This window comes from Papaver somniferum, unplaced genomic scaffold (assembly GCF_003573695.1).
Source record: "Papaver somniferum cultivar HN1 unplaced genomic scaffold, ASM357369v1 unplaced-scaffold_23, whole genome shotgun sequence".
In the NCBI taxonomy this organism is placed as follows: domain Eukaryota; kingdom Viridiplantae; phylum Streptophyta; class Magnoliopsida; order Ranunculales; family Papaveraceae; genus Papaver; species Papaver somniferum.
Window position 1 is genome coordinate 239,061 of NW_020633263.1, and position 14,116 is coordinate 253,176.

A 14,116-nucleotide genomic window follows, 5' to 3' on the forward strand; every position below is an offset into this window, starting at 1 on the left:
CGGAAGCCAAGAAGCTCGAATCGGACAATTACTCAACTTCAACAAAAATTCATACCAGCCACTCCAATAATCTAATTTCTCCCTTGCTATGGATTCCAACTTCATTATAGGAACAATTTTCCCCTTCATTTCTACCCATTTTTCCTCTTTAAATCCATTTCATCAGATTAGGGTATGGGATCGAAACCGCTCTTGATACCAATTATAGTGGTCTGCACTACAAAAGAATAATCAAGCTCAATCCTATAGGATCTACACTGTATAAATTGAAGATAAAACCTCAAAGAGGCAGAAGAAAACTCGACAATTCTATTCACTTAAATGAAAGAGGAATACAGACTCTAACTTATGAGGGCGATGTCTCAACACATGTGCCAAACACATACTCAATGACTAATTATTAACTACACCTAGGTGCCCTTATAACATGGGTTCCTTTGTATAACAAGGGACATGACAAAACTCTTTAGAAGTCATTTGAAATCTCATGTGACTAACATGAACCTCTTCATCCATCCGAGTTATAAGTTATCGAGTTGAAACGGACTAAAAATTCCAGACTACCACCATAAACGTAAAGGAAAAAGTACTGAGATCCACTAGGGTGTTGGTAATACAACACCCTGTTAATTTTAATAATTCATGGTCAAGCTTATTCTTCTTGTATTTCTACTACTGTGTGGAATGCTCAATGAAAAGTAGTGGGATCCAACAGGGTGTTGAAACTTAACACAACATCCTGTTAATTTCAAGAAGTCATGGTCAAGCTTATTCTTCTTTTATTTCTACTGTGTGGAATGCTCAATGTAAAACCAAATTGCCGCATAGAACAAAATTATTTATTTGTAAATGCCTAAAGATATCGTCCTTACTAGAGATAAACTAGGAGGATATAAATATGACATTGAGCGCCATTGTAGCATATGTAATGAGATGTGGAAAATGTTGAACACTTGTTTGTTGATTTCCCTTATGCACCGTCAGTTTGGTTATGTGTTGGTGTTTCAATTGCTATTCATAATCATCTTTTTCTATAAGTTGGTCCTTTGTAGGTACATTTTCTGTTAATGTCTCATCTCGTCGGTCTGAGTATAATGTTTACCTTGCAATGATATCTACTTTGATGATCTGGAAGATGTGATGTCATTTTCCAGAACTTAAAGCCTAACATATTAAGAACAATAAATAAAATCAAATTTCTTAGTTTGGAGTTCCTAACTACGACGTCAAAATGAACTATTTGTCTTTATACTTCCACCAATTGAGTGTTCTAGGAAAACATATCTAGTGATAGGTAATCATTGTAAGGAGACTCTGAATCGATACATAGCTCCACAATAGGTTTTCATCTATCTCGTTCGCCAACATTAAAAAGTGGATTTTTTTTCTACTTTCACGGCTTTCAAAACCTACACTTGCTGGACCTTCTGTCAATTGTCATAGTAACCCAAAAAATTAAAAAAAATAATCATCATGTTATAAACGGCAGTTTATTATATAGCTGCCCACTTTAATGGAACCCTATTATTTGGGAACCAAGTATGTAAACTCTATAAATAGAGTCATAACCTTTGTATTTCACATATATATGAATAGAATTTGTCTTTCTCTTCTTCCCTTCTACTTTGTGTTTCCTTCTTTACTTTCTAGTTTACAACATGTCATCAGCGCGTAACTTTAATCACTGAGCAATTCGTAATATACCGGTCATAGGCGATTTTTCTCAAAATCAAAAGAGGATCGAAAGGGATATTTTTATCTTTCCCAATATTTTTATTATGTTCTATTCGTTATTATGTATGTGTTTATTCATATTTTTATATTTGATATTCATGCGATTTTGACCATTAGGTTTGATTGTTTTAACGTGGCCAGGAGGACATGGATATATGATCAAACACAAAGTAATGGTGCTGAACTTTGCTTGGAAGTCTTACACCTCCCAAAGTATCTATTGTGCAAGTATCAAATCCACGGTAGATTATTGAAGTACCAACTCTAATGCTTGTTTAATGATACCTTTTTAGAATCAGTTCATTTAATTTTTTTTATGGAATTTTACTGTAGATAACAACTTCAAACCATGTTTACATGATCAATTAATTGATTGTTTGACACGTTAGTATTTTATCTTGCTGATAATAACGGGATCCAAGTCTATGAATCCACCAATATGGTCGAACTATCACAGTTTGTATTTTTCTAGTATGTGGTCTACGGATCTTATATCTTTGGATATCATACAAATCCATCAAACGATGGTTTACTGTTTCTATTCTTTTAGTGAAACTGTATTCACCAAAATATGGTGTCATCGCAATTTAATTATCTTTAAGGTAATTAATTACGTGCATGATTGAAAAACCTACGGCCAATCAAGTTTGGTATCTTTGTCCATTGGATGGAGATCATGTGATTTTTTTTAATCCGGTTTTTATTCCTTTACAAGAAACCATCTGTTTAACCGCAAAGTGGAATATCCCTATGCGATGACTAACATGACGACATTCTTTTTTTTCTTTTTCTTGGTCGACACGATTTCATGAATCATACGAACGAACTGGTGTTGGTTTTCTCCATCGCTTAAACGAAAATGATTTCTTTATCTTTCTTAAAAAGAATCATATAAGACAATTGATTTGGTTTTTCCCTATCGATCCTAAAGGGATATATAAAGTATCGTTATTATGATATTCACAATTGCTAACACCTAGAGGAATTATTGTATTCTTAAGGGATATTGAGCATATTATTTTTTTTTTCCTCATGGTAAATCTCCAAAAATTTAAGATAGTTCCACTTGTAGTTGGAATTGGACACTAAAGATCAAAGGGTGCGCACCCGGTTTGTTAGCCTATCTCATTAGTCTTTATTGATCTTAAAATTAATTTATTTTAATGAAATAAAGTGTTCGTAATTTCATTCTTAGGTGAGTGGATATTTCATCGGCCTTATAGGTCATTGGAGATTTGGTTGCATATTTTATATACTTTTGCTATAACCAATAAAATCCATGGTTCAGTTAAATTTGTATACGAAGACTATAGATTTATTTTTATTGAAGGACTTAAATTTTTCTTTTTGTCTTTTAAAGTCATTATCTACAGTCCAACTGAATTTGTTAAAATCCAGAAATTATTATGAGTATATGTCCTTGATTTAATCGGATAATGCTCTACGAATTTTTTTCGTATATGAGATGATAATTTTCGCCTCTATGATATTAAAGGTTATATCAGTCCTCTCCCATCATGATCAAATCGAAAAAGGCTGCCATTAAATAGGCGTGAAAGAATCTCATTTAGCTTTCCAATAAGCTTATGTCGTTTGAAAAGGCAAATCCAATCACATCTAACAAGCATGTAGCATTTTTATATAGGCTACAAATATGCTCCAACAGAATCTGTGATAATACGATTCACATTCTCAAAATTCATATCTCCTCATTTGAATAAAAAGAGATTATAACGCCCATGGGCACTGGTACCAGTAAATTTTGAATTTTTCAAAGTATGCATACATTTGGGAATTATGTGGGATCGTAATAAGCTATAAATTGTCGAATATTCGTTTATATTAGCTTTTGAAATAATAAACGATGGTGGTTGTGAACTCCGACCTCTGCAGAGGGATATCAACATATATGATTGGTTGGCATGTAATCCATAATAGATTGGATTATTATAATTTCTCAATTAACGAAATTTTTTTGGATCCAAAACTTAACACTTTAAAAATGCCAAGCCTATTAGTTACAAGCTAGTGTAGTCATAATGCGTTATACGAGAAAATTTTCGTTGTAAAAACGATTTAAGGGTTTCATTTTTGCTCAAACCCTATGATTGATTCATTAATTGTTCTCTTCATACAATGCACTTGGTGTGGTAGTCTTTGAAGGACTCATATTGCATTGACACAAGAAACTTTACTCACCTATGGTACTATAACTGCATATTGGCACTTTGTTGAAGAAACTACATCAACAACTTTTGCAAATCATCTCCGAGAAGCCAGGAACCCAGGAAGCAAGTCCTCAATGTACTTAAAGAAGCGTGAAGACTCGAGAACACTACCATTAGAAGACCAACACAAAAGAACACTTCATCAACTATCCGACATCTTCATTAAAGCACAGTCGTCTTCTGTATTCAAGAATTTCATTATTCAAAAAGGAAAGCCTAGACTCAAAGATTTGTATGCCAAGATTTGAGTGAAGTATTTATCAGGGGGAGAGACATCATCATATTAAGGTGCATTCACTGGACTTTATCGCATTGTACTATTTTTCCGTCGTCAAGATTTTGTCCCACTGGGTTTTCCTTGTCAAGGTTTTAATGAGGCAACATTTGCGTGTCCAACACTTTTTTTAGTCTTTACAGGCTTATGCAATTTCAGGTTTTTCTCTTTTGAGTTTCCTGGTACGTTTGTAATTAGCTTAGATACAGTGGTCATCTAGGGGGAGTGTTATAAACAACAATTTATTATATAGCTGCCCACTTTAATCGAATCCTATTACTTGGGAACCAAGTATGTAAACTCTATAAATAGAGTCATAACCTTTGTATTTCACACATATATGAATATAATTTCTCTTTCTCTTCTTCCCTTCTACTTTGTGTCTCCTTCTCTACTTTCTAGTTTACAACACATCAAAATCAACGACATAATAAGAGAACCCTAAAGGTAAACTTCTATAACTACAATACCAAAATGTGTAGGGAGTTTGTTGTTTGTGCAACGTTGTAAACGAAATGTAATTCAAATTCAGACGACCATTGAAGTTAAACCTATGCATTTTATTACGATTTATCAAGCGTAATTTATGTCCGAAAAGCGAGATCTACGTAAAACTTGAATGATCAGATGGAAAGACATTGTTACTGCTGTATGAAACCCTTGAAATTGATTAATGTTTTTGATAAATCACAATCAAAACGTAGGCAATCGACTTGCTACAATCTAAAAAAAAATAAAATAATCCCCAATCATTAAAACAAACCAATAAAATATACGACATAATTGCTTAAGGAAATCAATTTTATACATGTTATCATAAGAATATTATTATTCTTTTTGTATGAAACAGAGAAATATTAAATCCCGATTACAGGATTTGAATCGATAACATCGGGAACCTTACATGGGTTTACTCAATAAGTACTTTTATTGATTTCCAAAGAGTTTAAAGGATTTACAAAGTATTGTGTTATTGGTTGTATACTTTTAAAATATCTTTCAAAGTTTATGTTACTCATTATAGATTGTTAAAAGGTCTTGTAAAGTCCGTGTTACTCGTTGTAAACTTGAAAATTTAAAGACTTTGCATACTTACCTATTTTCAAGACTTTGAGTGACTTTTGTGTATATATTTTTTCTTTGATAGAAGTCTTGTAAAATACGTAAGATTTTGGAAGATTTCCAAATTTTTATAAAGATGTTTTTTACTCTATTTTATTTTATTTCATGAATACACAATCTATAAAGCTCTTATTACATGATATGATTAAACATTTTTTTTATTTTAATTATTACGTACAAATGTACAATAATAATTATTTTCATTTATTGCTACACTTTATTGTATTCTATTGAACAAAAGAAATAAATTATATATATATATATATAATAATTTATTTTAATTTAGTTGAAGTTACTATAATAAATAAGCTATAATAAGTTTTGTATTTATATCAAATGCATATTTCCATATAAAATTTATTTTTACAACTCTTTAGGACTCTACAAATGTCTGCAAGACATTAGACAACTCTGCATGACTCCGCAAAAGTTTGCTCAATTCTGTATAGTTCTCGCGAAGTTATTAATTTTCATGATTCTTTTTAAATCTCTACAAATCAACAAATGTATTTATTGAGTAAACCCCTGTTAGTTTTAATTCACAGTAAACATAAACAAATTGAGTTATTTTCTTCTCTTAGATTAATGGAATTATAAAGATACGAAAGGGTTACACTTACAGTAGGGGTGTAATCCATAAGATAAGCAAGAAAGTCTGAGAGTGCGTCATCATCATGTCTTACTTGACTTGATTGATTTTGATTACTCATTATCTCTTCTCTTTGCATGTATAATTTGGGGAGTTAGGGTTTGTAGTTCCTCACCTCTCTCTTAATTTTCTCTTTCTTTCCCGCATTCTTCAACTTTCGATTTCTCACTAAATTAAATCCCAAAACTAAACCTAGATTTCCATTGTCTCTCTATATTTTTATGATCTAGGAGAGAAGAGAGAAGAATTTTTGGTGGGGATGAATATGGGTTTAACAGCTGTTAAAAGGAAGGACCAAATGACAAAATTTCAATTTGATTTAACGACCAAGATTAAAGATGCGAACATTGAAATAAAATGCGTTGAGCTAAAGAAAAGGTCAACGAATCTGGACTTTCCTTACTATCATTAAAAGGGGGTGATATATAGGTGGTTATTAGGCTAGGAATAGATTAGTCATTTCCGCTTTTTAAGAGACCCTTATAACTGTAGGTAGATATTCTTATCACATATCTAGTCCCCCCCAAAAAAAAGGGGTTGTGCCCAAAAAAACAGGTCGTTTTATTCCCATTGGCTTTGTCTTTTGTGGCTAGCGGGCTCTTGGGCCTCTCGATGTTTTTTTCCCCTTTGTTTGGGCATAAGGCCGCTTGCAATTTCTACAGGGGCGATACGGAGGGTGTTTTCATATCTGACGTGTAGGATTGCCCTCGTTTTAGGGTTTCGCTTATAAGAAAGACAAGGCCGTCGAAAGTAGATGCCTCGTTTCTCATCTCAAATAACTTTGTATCTGTAATCTTTTGAGTTTCCAGACCTAATCTCAGTTTCCAATTGAATCATGAGGTAATTTCTACATATTTAAATTTGTTTCGAATTCGGTTTCAATTGGATTAATGGTCGATTTGAAGTCAATTTTTCTTTTTGATCCGTATTTTAGGTCAAATATCCTGCTAGGGTTCTTAAAATTTAATCTTGTAAAAGACGGGCTGGGGATTGTTTCTTTTTTGCTAATTTGTTTGTTGTTTTTGATGTTTCCATTTTTTTTATCACATTTTCTTACTCTCATGTGAATCTCATCTCCTGACCTAATTTGATGTTTCAAGTTCGACGTTTGAAGAGGAGATGAAGCTGTCTCCAATAAAAAGTCCCAAACTGATGGTAGAAGATACGGAAAAGACGGTGGTGTTAGAAGGTTTGGAGAAGACGATTCAAGGGAGGGAGCAGACCTTTGTTTTGTGCTTTCCTAGCGCCGTGGTTTATAAAGATGTTGGCGAAATCTTGATGGAATTTGAGAAGATCAGTTTGAAATTAATAAGTACACCATTCGTACATTATATCTTTTGTTTCAGTGCTATATTTTTTTTATGCATTGTTAATGGTTTCATCTTTTATCTTGATATTGACTATTTCTAGTGCATTATTGATTCGAATTCATTTGGTTTTGTTTGTGTTTTTAGGGATCAGATTAGTATGCGCCACAGAGAAGTTTTTTATTCAATTCTTCGCCATGGAAGGTAGAAACATTTTGCCCAATGTTACTCCAGCAGAGTTTTGTCCCTATCCTTTTGTAGCTATGGTAGTGGAAGGTGAAGATGCTATTAGTAAAGTTCATCAGCTAACATCAACGGCCGAGAGATATCCCTTTCTGATACCTGCTGTGTAATGTTCTTGACTGCATTGTTATCTCTCATTTTAATTTATATTTATAATATAAGTACTGGTAGATAACACTACTATACAGTTAGTGAAGTTGAGTATTTTGTGTTACAGGCGTGCTTATAGCAGTGTCACACCTGATAGTGTGGAAGAAGATTGTAGATTGTGGTTTGGTATTGACTCTGCAAACTGGATAGAAGAAGCAAAAGAAAGTAATCTTCTGGCAGTCGCACTCCCAGGTGGCCAAACATTTGGCCCTGTTGAAACAGTGTTGGAGAAGTTAGCTGAACAGTGTCACCTTAAGTACGAGTAAGCTGCAGTCTCTAGTTATGAAATACATATCTAATTTTACAGAGTTCGTTGCTCTTTGTTATTTCTATCTTTACTCCTGTTTAATATTCTCAATACGTTGTAAGATGGAATTCGTCTCCTTTTAGGTACTTCAAGGAACAGAATTTAGCCAGCAGTTCCGATCTCTACAGCAGTTTCTACAGCAATTTCTACAATGAAGATCTGACATTCGTCTTAATCAGGCCTATGGCTTTTGAAAAGGGATGTGTGGGTCATCTGCTATCCATTATTGAGAACACGTGTTTGTGCTTCAGAGGTTTGCGAACGTCTTTGATTTCATCTTGTTTATTGTTTGTTTAGGTTGATGACATATTTAAGATCTGATACAATCTTTTAATGTTAGGTATGGATTTGGTAAAGAAACCTGAAAATCCTATTGGCGATGCATGGCCTGCTGATTCTTGTTCCTCACATGAAAAGGATGAATATGGCATTGCCTTGCTTATTGAAAATTTTTACTATAATGATGTACAATTAAACACGAGTTGCAGCGATGCTGGTATGCTGATTGACACAAGCAAAGAGAAGGTTGGAATTTTCAGGTGAATATGTTATACCTTCTTGGAGGTTTAAGTCGACTGTTTTTGTTTTTTGTTTTTTTTTTAATTATTTTGCAAACAAAACGATTATTAGTTGAACACATACAGTTGGTATGCTTGCCTGTGTTTCTGGTTTTCCTGTGGAGGCTCATTTTACCTTATGTTTTATGGCAGCGACTTAATTTACGTAGGCAAGCCTGGTGACACTTGTATGATTGGTGATTATTTCAAATGCGGTACTGTTTCCTGGGTGGATTCCAGCACTGGTGCTGTCTGTGGTGGTTATTTTTTGACAACCTTGTCGAGCCTCCAATTTTAAGATGACTAAGCATGATGTGTTCTTATCGGGTATATCTATTGTCTCTGAATTGGGAAATGCCGTGTGTTACTCATTTTCTCTATGTTTGGAACGAACTTAATCATTTTCTCTATGTTTGGAACAAACACAAATTCCGAGCACGATTAAATAAATAAATTGACTTTTCCCTTTTTTTGGTCTGTAAAGAATTGTGTGTGATGAGTTTCGAAGTTAGGTCACTTTTTTTCTTTTTTTTTTTGCTGAATCACACTTTTTTTATTAATTGAAAGGCTAAAAAACCAAGCCTAAAGTTTTACAGGACTAAAAATAAAAGCTAAAATCAATACAGACTGTGACTTAACTCATAAAGAGACTAAACATTAGCAAATGAATCAAGACATAATTTTAACATAAACAGAAATAGGATACTCTTGGCTGCTCAATCCTCTTTAGAAAAGAATGTCTCCCCTTGTGAATAATTCTTTCTCCTGCATTCAAATATACTCCATTTGTTGCTAGTGTGTTTGCTGAAAAATTTATTTCCTTCATGCAGTGTATTAATTTTACTGTTTCAAACTTGTCAACCACCTTGAGCCATCTTACTTTTATGTACCAGGGTATTTCACCATCTTTAAACCTTTCAATGGCAGTAATTGAATCTGATTGAATGATTATCTTGGAGCATTCCATATAAGCAGCCCATTCAAGAGCACACAATACAACATATTCACCTGCAATGGAAGTGGGAGAAACACCAATGCCACCTATGAGGGTACCAAGTACCTGACTTTTGCAATCTCTGGCAATAACTCCAATACCAGCTTTTCCTGGATCTCCAAAGGATATTCCAGCACAACAAAATAGAATACAATCAGTTTCAGGAGCAGTCCAAGAAATCTCTTTGATGCAGTTATATTTTATTCTTCTATCACCAATTTTGAAGAATGACAAAACATGATTATCATAATCTTGACTCCATTTGTTGCCTTTCATTCTGTAGCTACCTTCTATTCTGTAGCTACCTTCTTGTATTGTTTTGTATATCCTGCACTTAAAGGCATTGTAATTTGGCTTAACTTCCTCAAAAAACTATTTATTTATTTGAAATCACAGATCTTTAATTGTTGCACAAGCTGCTGTCATCCAAATTTCTTTTATAATGGGGCTTTTATTTTTGGCAGCTACATGGATGTCTTCAAAAGATTTAGGATTTTTAAAACCAAAAATGGATCCAAGCCAAGACCATATCTCCAAATTGAATTTGCACTGTCAAAATGTATGAATCATATTATCCAGTTGTTCTTGACAGATGCAACATCTTGAAACCATGTCATAACCTATCTTCATCATTTCCTCATCATCCATATACACACCTTGCTGTAGCTTCCAGATGTTACTAGCTATACTAGGATGTAAAAAAGATTTTCAAATGTGATCAGGCCATGCTAGCTTTGGTTCTTTTTCTCTTACTCTCTCTACTGCAGCTGCAAGTACAAACTTTCCACTTTTGCGCCCAGTCCATATCATCTGATCTTCACCATTACCAATTTCAGGTAAACAAGAAGTGGGTAAGAGTTGTTGTAGCTCAGTAGGTATGCACCAAGTTTTTCCATTTAATAATTGTGCCACTTTCATCCTTGTATTATTCTGAACCAATTCAGAGAAACCAGTTCGAACTTAGGTCATTTGTATTGTCACACAATGGCTTCTCCTTGTTTTTAATCGATTATCGTGGTTCCCTCTGAACATATTAACTGATGTGTCATTTATGATTCGTAGGTGTTCCTTAGTGACCCTTCATTTCGCAATTTGGTTTAAGTCCATCTACTATTTTTTTTTGCTTTTTCGTTTTAGTTTTGAAGTATGTGATTTATTTTTTTTGGTTACCCATGGAATCATAATTTGCAAAAAAAATTTGGAAGTTACTTATATTGAAACATGGCTTTTTAATAAAGTGGCCAACTTTTTGTGGTATAATTAAGAAAGTGGCCGTATTTTTGAATCATTGGCAGAGTTTGACATTTTTCATCCCGTTTTTTTCAAAAAACGGCTAACACCAGTTAAATGTGGCAGTTATCCTTCTTGGTAAAAGACTTTAAAGTCCCTCTAATCGACTAACTAGCTAAACTATTATCAGTGAAGATCCCTAATTAAAACACCCAGGTTCATCTTCTTCCCCAGTTATGAACTTCAATTGATAACACAAGAATAAAATAGAGACGCAAATTAACACCTGAGGTCAAATCCCTGCAGCAAATTAACACTTGAAATCAAACCTTACTGAAATCAACATACATAAATTCTAATCAATTCTTATTTCTACAGAAAAAAAAAAAGAAGAAAGAATGGCCATTGAAATCAAATCTATGCAACAACAATTACAATAGGAAAACCAATCATGGGAACAAATACCCAATTAAAAGCTTACCATACCAAATCCTCACTGATTCAAACCCAAATTCTTTTCTTATCTCAACTTCTAAAAACCCATTGTTCCCTCAAACCTTCTTAAACATTCACCATTAATCATTAGCTTTGTAATATTTGAGTTGTTAATTCCATAAAGTAGTGTGATTAAGGAAAACAAATATTTGGATAAAATTTGATATTTCAAATATGCATTTGAAGGGATTCTAAAGTTTCAGACACAATTGACACCTTCGCCAACCATCAATTGTTTTAATGGTTGGTAGGCTCTCTCCCGCTCCACCACGGAGATAGGAGTTCGAACCCCATAATTGCAAGAAAATAACTTCTTTAAGAGTAAAAAATGTAGTCCAAAGCCATTGTTCTACGCCTCCAAGGCCATTGTTCCACGCCATCAAAAAAGAATCACAACCGATCATTCAGAAATATAAACAGTATAATGCAAAAATGGTTGATTGTGATGCTCTTAGATAAAAAATAAAGGGCAGTCCTCTCCCGCACGGTCGAGCGTGGAGGCTTTATAAGCTAGCGGGTCAACAGCCGTTGGACGATGATCCATATATTCTCTTATCCGTTCAGATGAATATACAGCTGGATCATTTTTTGAAGTAACCATAGTGATGGAAATATTAACATGCATTGTATCAGCAGCAGCCGGCCGGGAGAAACCCCTCGCCTTTCTCAATCACTATGTGTATTAGTTTGGGATCTTGAACGGTTTAGGATACACTGTGGATAACTTCTGCTCTCAAATCTTGCCATAACTGTTCAAGTTCCTAACAGAACCAAAAAAAAGTCTGAAAATCTTGAACAACTCCACATGTATATTTGAAATCATATGAAGAAAAAATGGCTATTAACAAAAACCTGCGTCCCCAGACATTTTGATCAGTGAGTTGTTTTAGAGAAGAAAATAATGTTTTTGGAGAGGGAAGAAAGACTCATAGGCTACTTATAGGCTGCCGCGGCAATGATGGCATGATTTACCTAACATCTTAAACTATGAGGTGCGCTGTTTGCATGAACTACCATAATCTCTCTCGTTCTCCTTTCTCGATGATATTCGTTGGATGGGCAAGGGGTGTCGTGGAGCACGTTATAAGACGCCTACGATTTAGCGGATGAGAAGTTCAAGCTCGCCATGTCACTATGTAATGATAGACTGGAATTGATGGTGGGAAACTTATGTGCACTTCAGTATGTTGGAGGTGGAACAATCATAATTTGGGCATTCAAATACAAGGATATTGCGGCCGAGAGTAACAAAAACAAAGTACTGCGACTACAATTGGAGTTGGAGTAAGGAAATTAGTATAGCAATATCGCAGACCCATATAAGTATAAGTACAGGCCATTTGCAATTACAAAGAGCAATGAAGTTTTATTATGGCATGAAAATGAACATAGGAAACTATATTGCTACAACAAAGATACATCAACTCTAACTAAGCTTTGGGACAGCGAAGGTAAAAGAATGTCATGGGTTGAAGCAATTCCTCACATGAATACCCTTCGTTTCTTTAAAACATCTAGCAAAACGCTATGACAATAGTACCTCAAGTTTAACAAAGCTTGGAATGGTAATCGTTTTTCATGCCTTCAAGCAATTCCTCACATGAATACCCTTGTTTCCTTGGTATAGATCTGGCGCCTTTTGTTAATTAGTATAGATCGTCATTTTATGTGAATCCAATGTGATTTAGCTTTATTGTTCATCCGTTAAAGATTATAGTTTTTGTCTACTTTGTGTTCTTGAAAGGTCAGTGAATTTGTGATATCTTTGTTTGACTTGGGATAATGGTAAGAGTTCGGGGAGTAAGATATCATAACAGCGTAAAAAGAGGAAATGCCAACACCATACAGTGTTGAACAACCATTGAGCTATTTTGTTAGTACTGTATAAGATTGTCATTTACTACGTGTTTTTGTCTACTTTCTGTCTTATTGAAACGTCAAGAAAATGCTTATTCAGGACCACAACAGTAATACCGCTCTCTTCACTCTGCGGTTGTATATGGCTGGTTCTTGTAATTCTTTTTTTCCGGAGATGGCTATGGTTGCGGTGAAGGATGCGGAAATGAATGCCTATTGTGAAGGATGCGGAAATGGATGCGTGTTGTGGTGGTGGTGTACCGTACTGTTGATTATCCGTCAATTTTCCTTTCTGAATCCAACTTTACTTTACTTGCATCTTCAACCAATCGAAAATGTGGAGAGTCCAACTTTGTGCACCCCCTCAAAACCGGGGTGCACATTCCGTCCCTTGTCATTCGTCTGTTTTAGTCTTGTCTGGTTTTCTAAAACCAGCTTTGCTTATTATGTTCGTGTTTAAAATACCGTCGGGAATATAGGAAAATAAAAGCTGCGCACTTTTTTAGGATCCCATTAACTGCTCATTCTCCTTTTTTTCTCGGTCTTCCTATGAACAAAAAAGAATATGAAGAGTCGACTCAGGCAGGGATGAGAACTTAAACTCAAACAAGCAGCACTTAACTGTTGATAATGCTCGCTGATGCTGGAGGTTAGTTTGTCTTCTTAATAGGCTTCTTTTATTTTTGATTCTGCCAGTTTGCCGCGAACAACTACTGGTTTTGTGTAAATATCTAATTCAAATAGCTAGTTAATTTGTAGGCATTACTTTGGGCCACCCCAAAGGATTTAGGGGCCATCAATTTATACCCAGCCAAAGACTCTAGTTAAGGGGTACCCTATATGATATTGAAGTTACATAAATGCCCTTCTGGTAAAACTGTATAAAAACCAAATCAAAAATAATTCTACTCATTTCAACTCTTCTTCTTCCAGTTTCATATTATCTTCCGATTGTGGAAGAAAAAAAAA

General features: G+C 34.4%; 1 protein-coding gene across 6 annotated transcripts in view; it reads left to right on the forward strand.

Moving 5' to 3' along the window:
• Nucleotides 1–6,686: 6,686 nt before the first annotated feature.
• The window catches only part of LOC113340768, an 8,631-nt gene continuing 1,201 nt past the window's right edge, over nucleotides 6,687–14,116 (forward strand). For 3 of the 6 annotated variants that reach the window (XM_026585845.1, XM_026585846.1, XM_026585842.1), the window contains exons 1-7: nucleotides 6,688–6,847; nucleotides 7,108–7,319; nucleotides 7,462–7,663; nucleotides 7,775–7,969; nucleotides 8,098–8,267; nucleotides 8,355–8,553; nucleotides 8,725–8,768. In XM_026585845.1, coding sequence (XP_026441630.1) covers nucleotides 6,843–6,847; nucleotides 7,108–7,319; nucleotides 7,462–7,663; nucleotides 7,775–7,969; nucleotides 8,098–8,267; nucleotides 8,355–8,553; nucleotides 8,725–8,768 — 1,027 coding nt within the window. In that variant the 5' untranslated portion in view covers nucleotides 6,688–6,842. Of the gene's footprint in view, nucleotides 6,848–7,107; nucleotides 7,320–7,461; nucleotides 7,664–7,774; nucleotides 7,970–8,097; nucleotides 8,268–8,354; nucleotides 8,554–8,724; nucleotides 9,055–9,464; nucleotides 9,981–14,116 lie in introns of those variants that run through there. The other 3 variants (XM_026585843.1, XM_026585844.1, XM_026585847.1) reach the window with 3 other exon arrangements.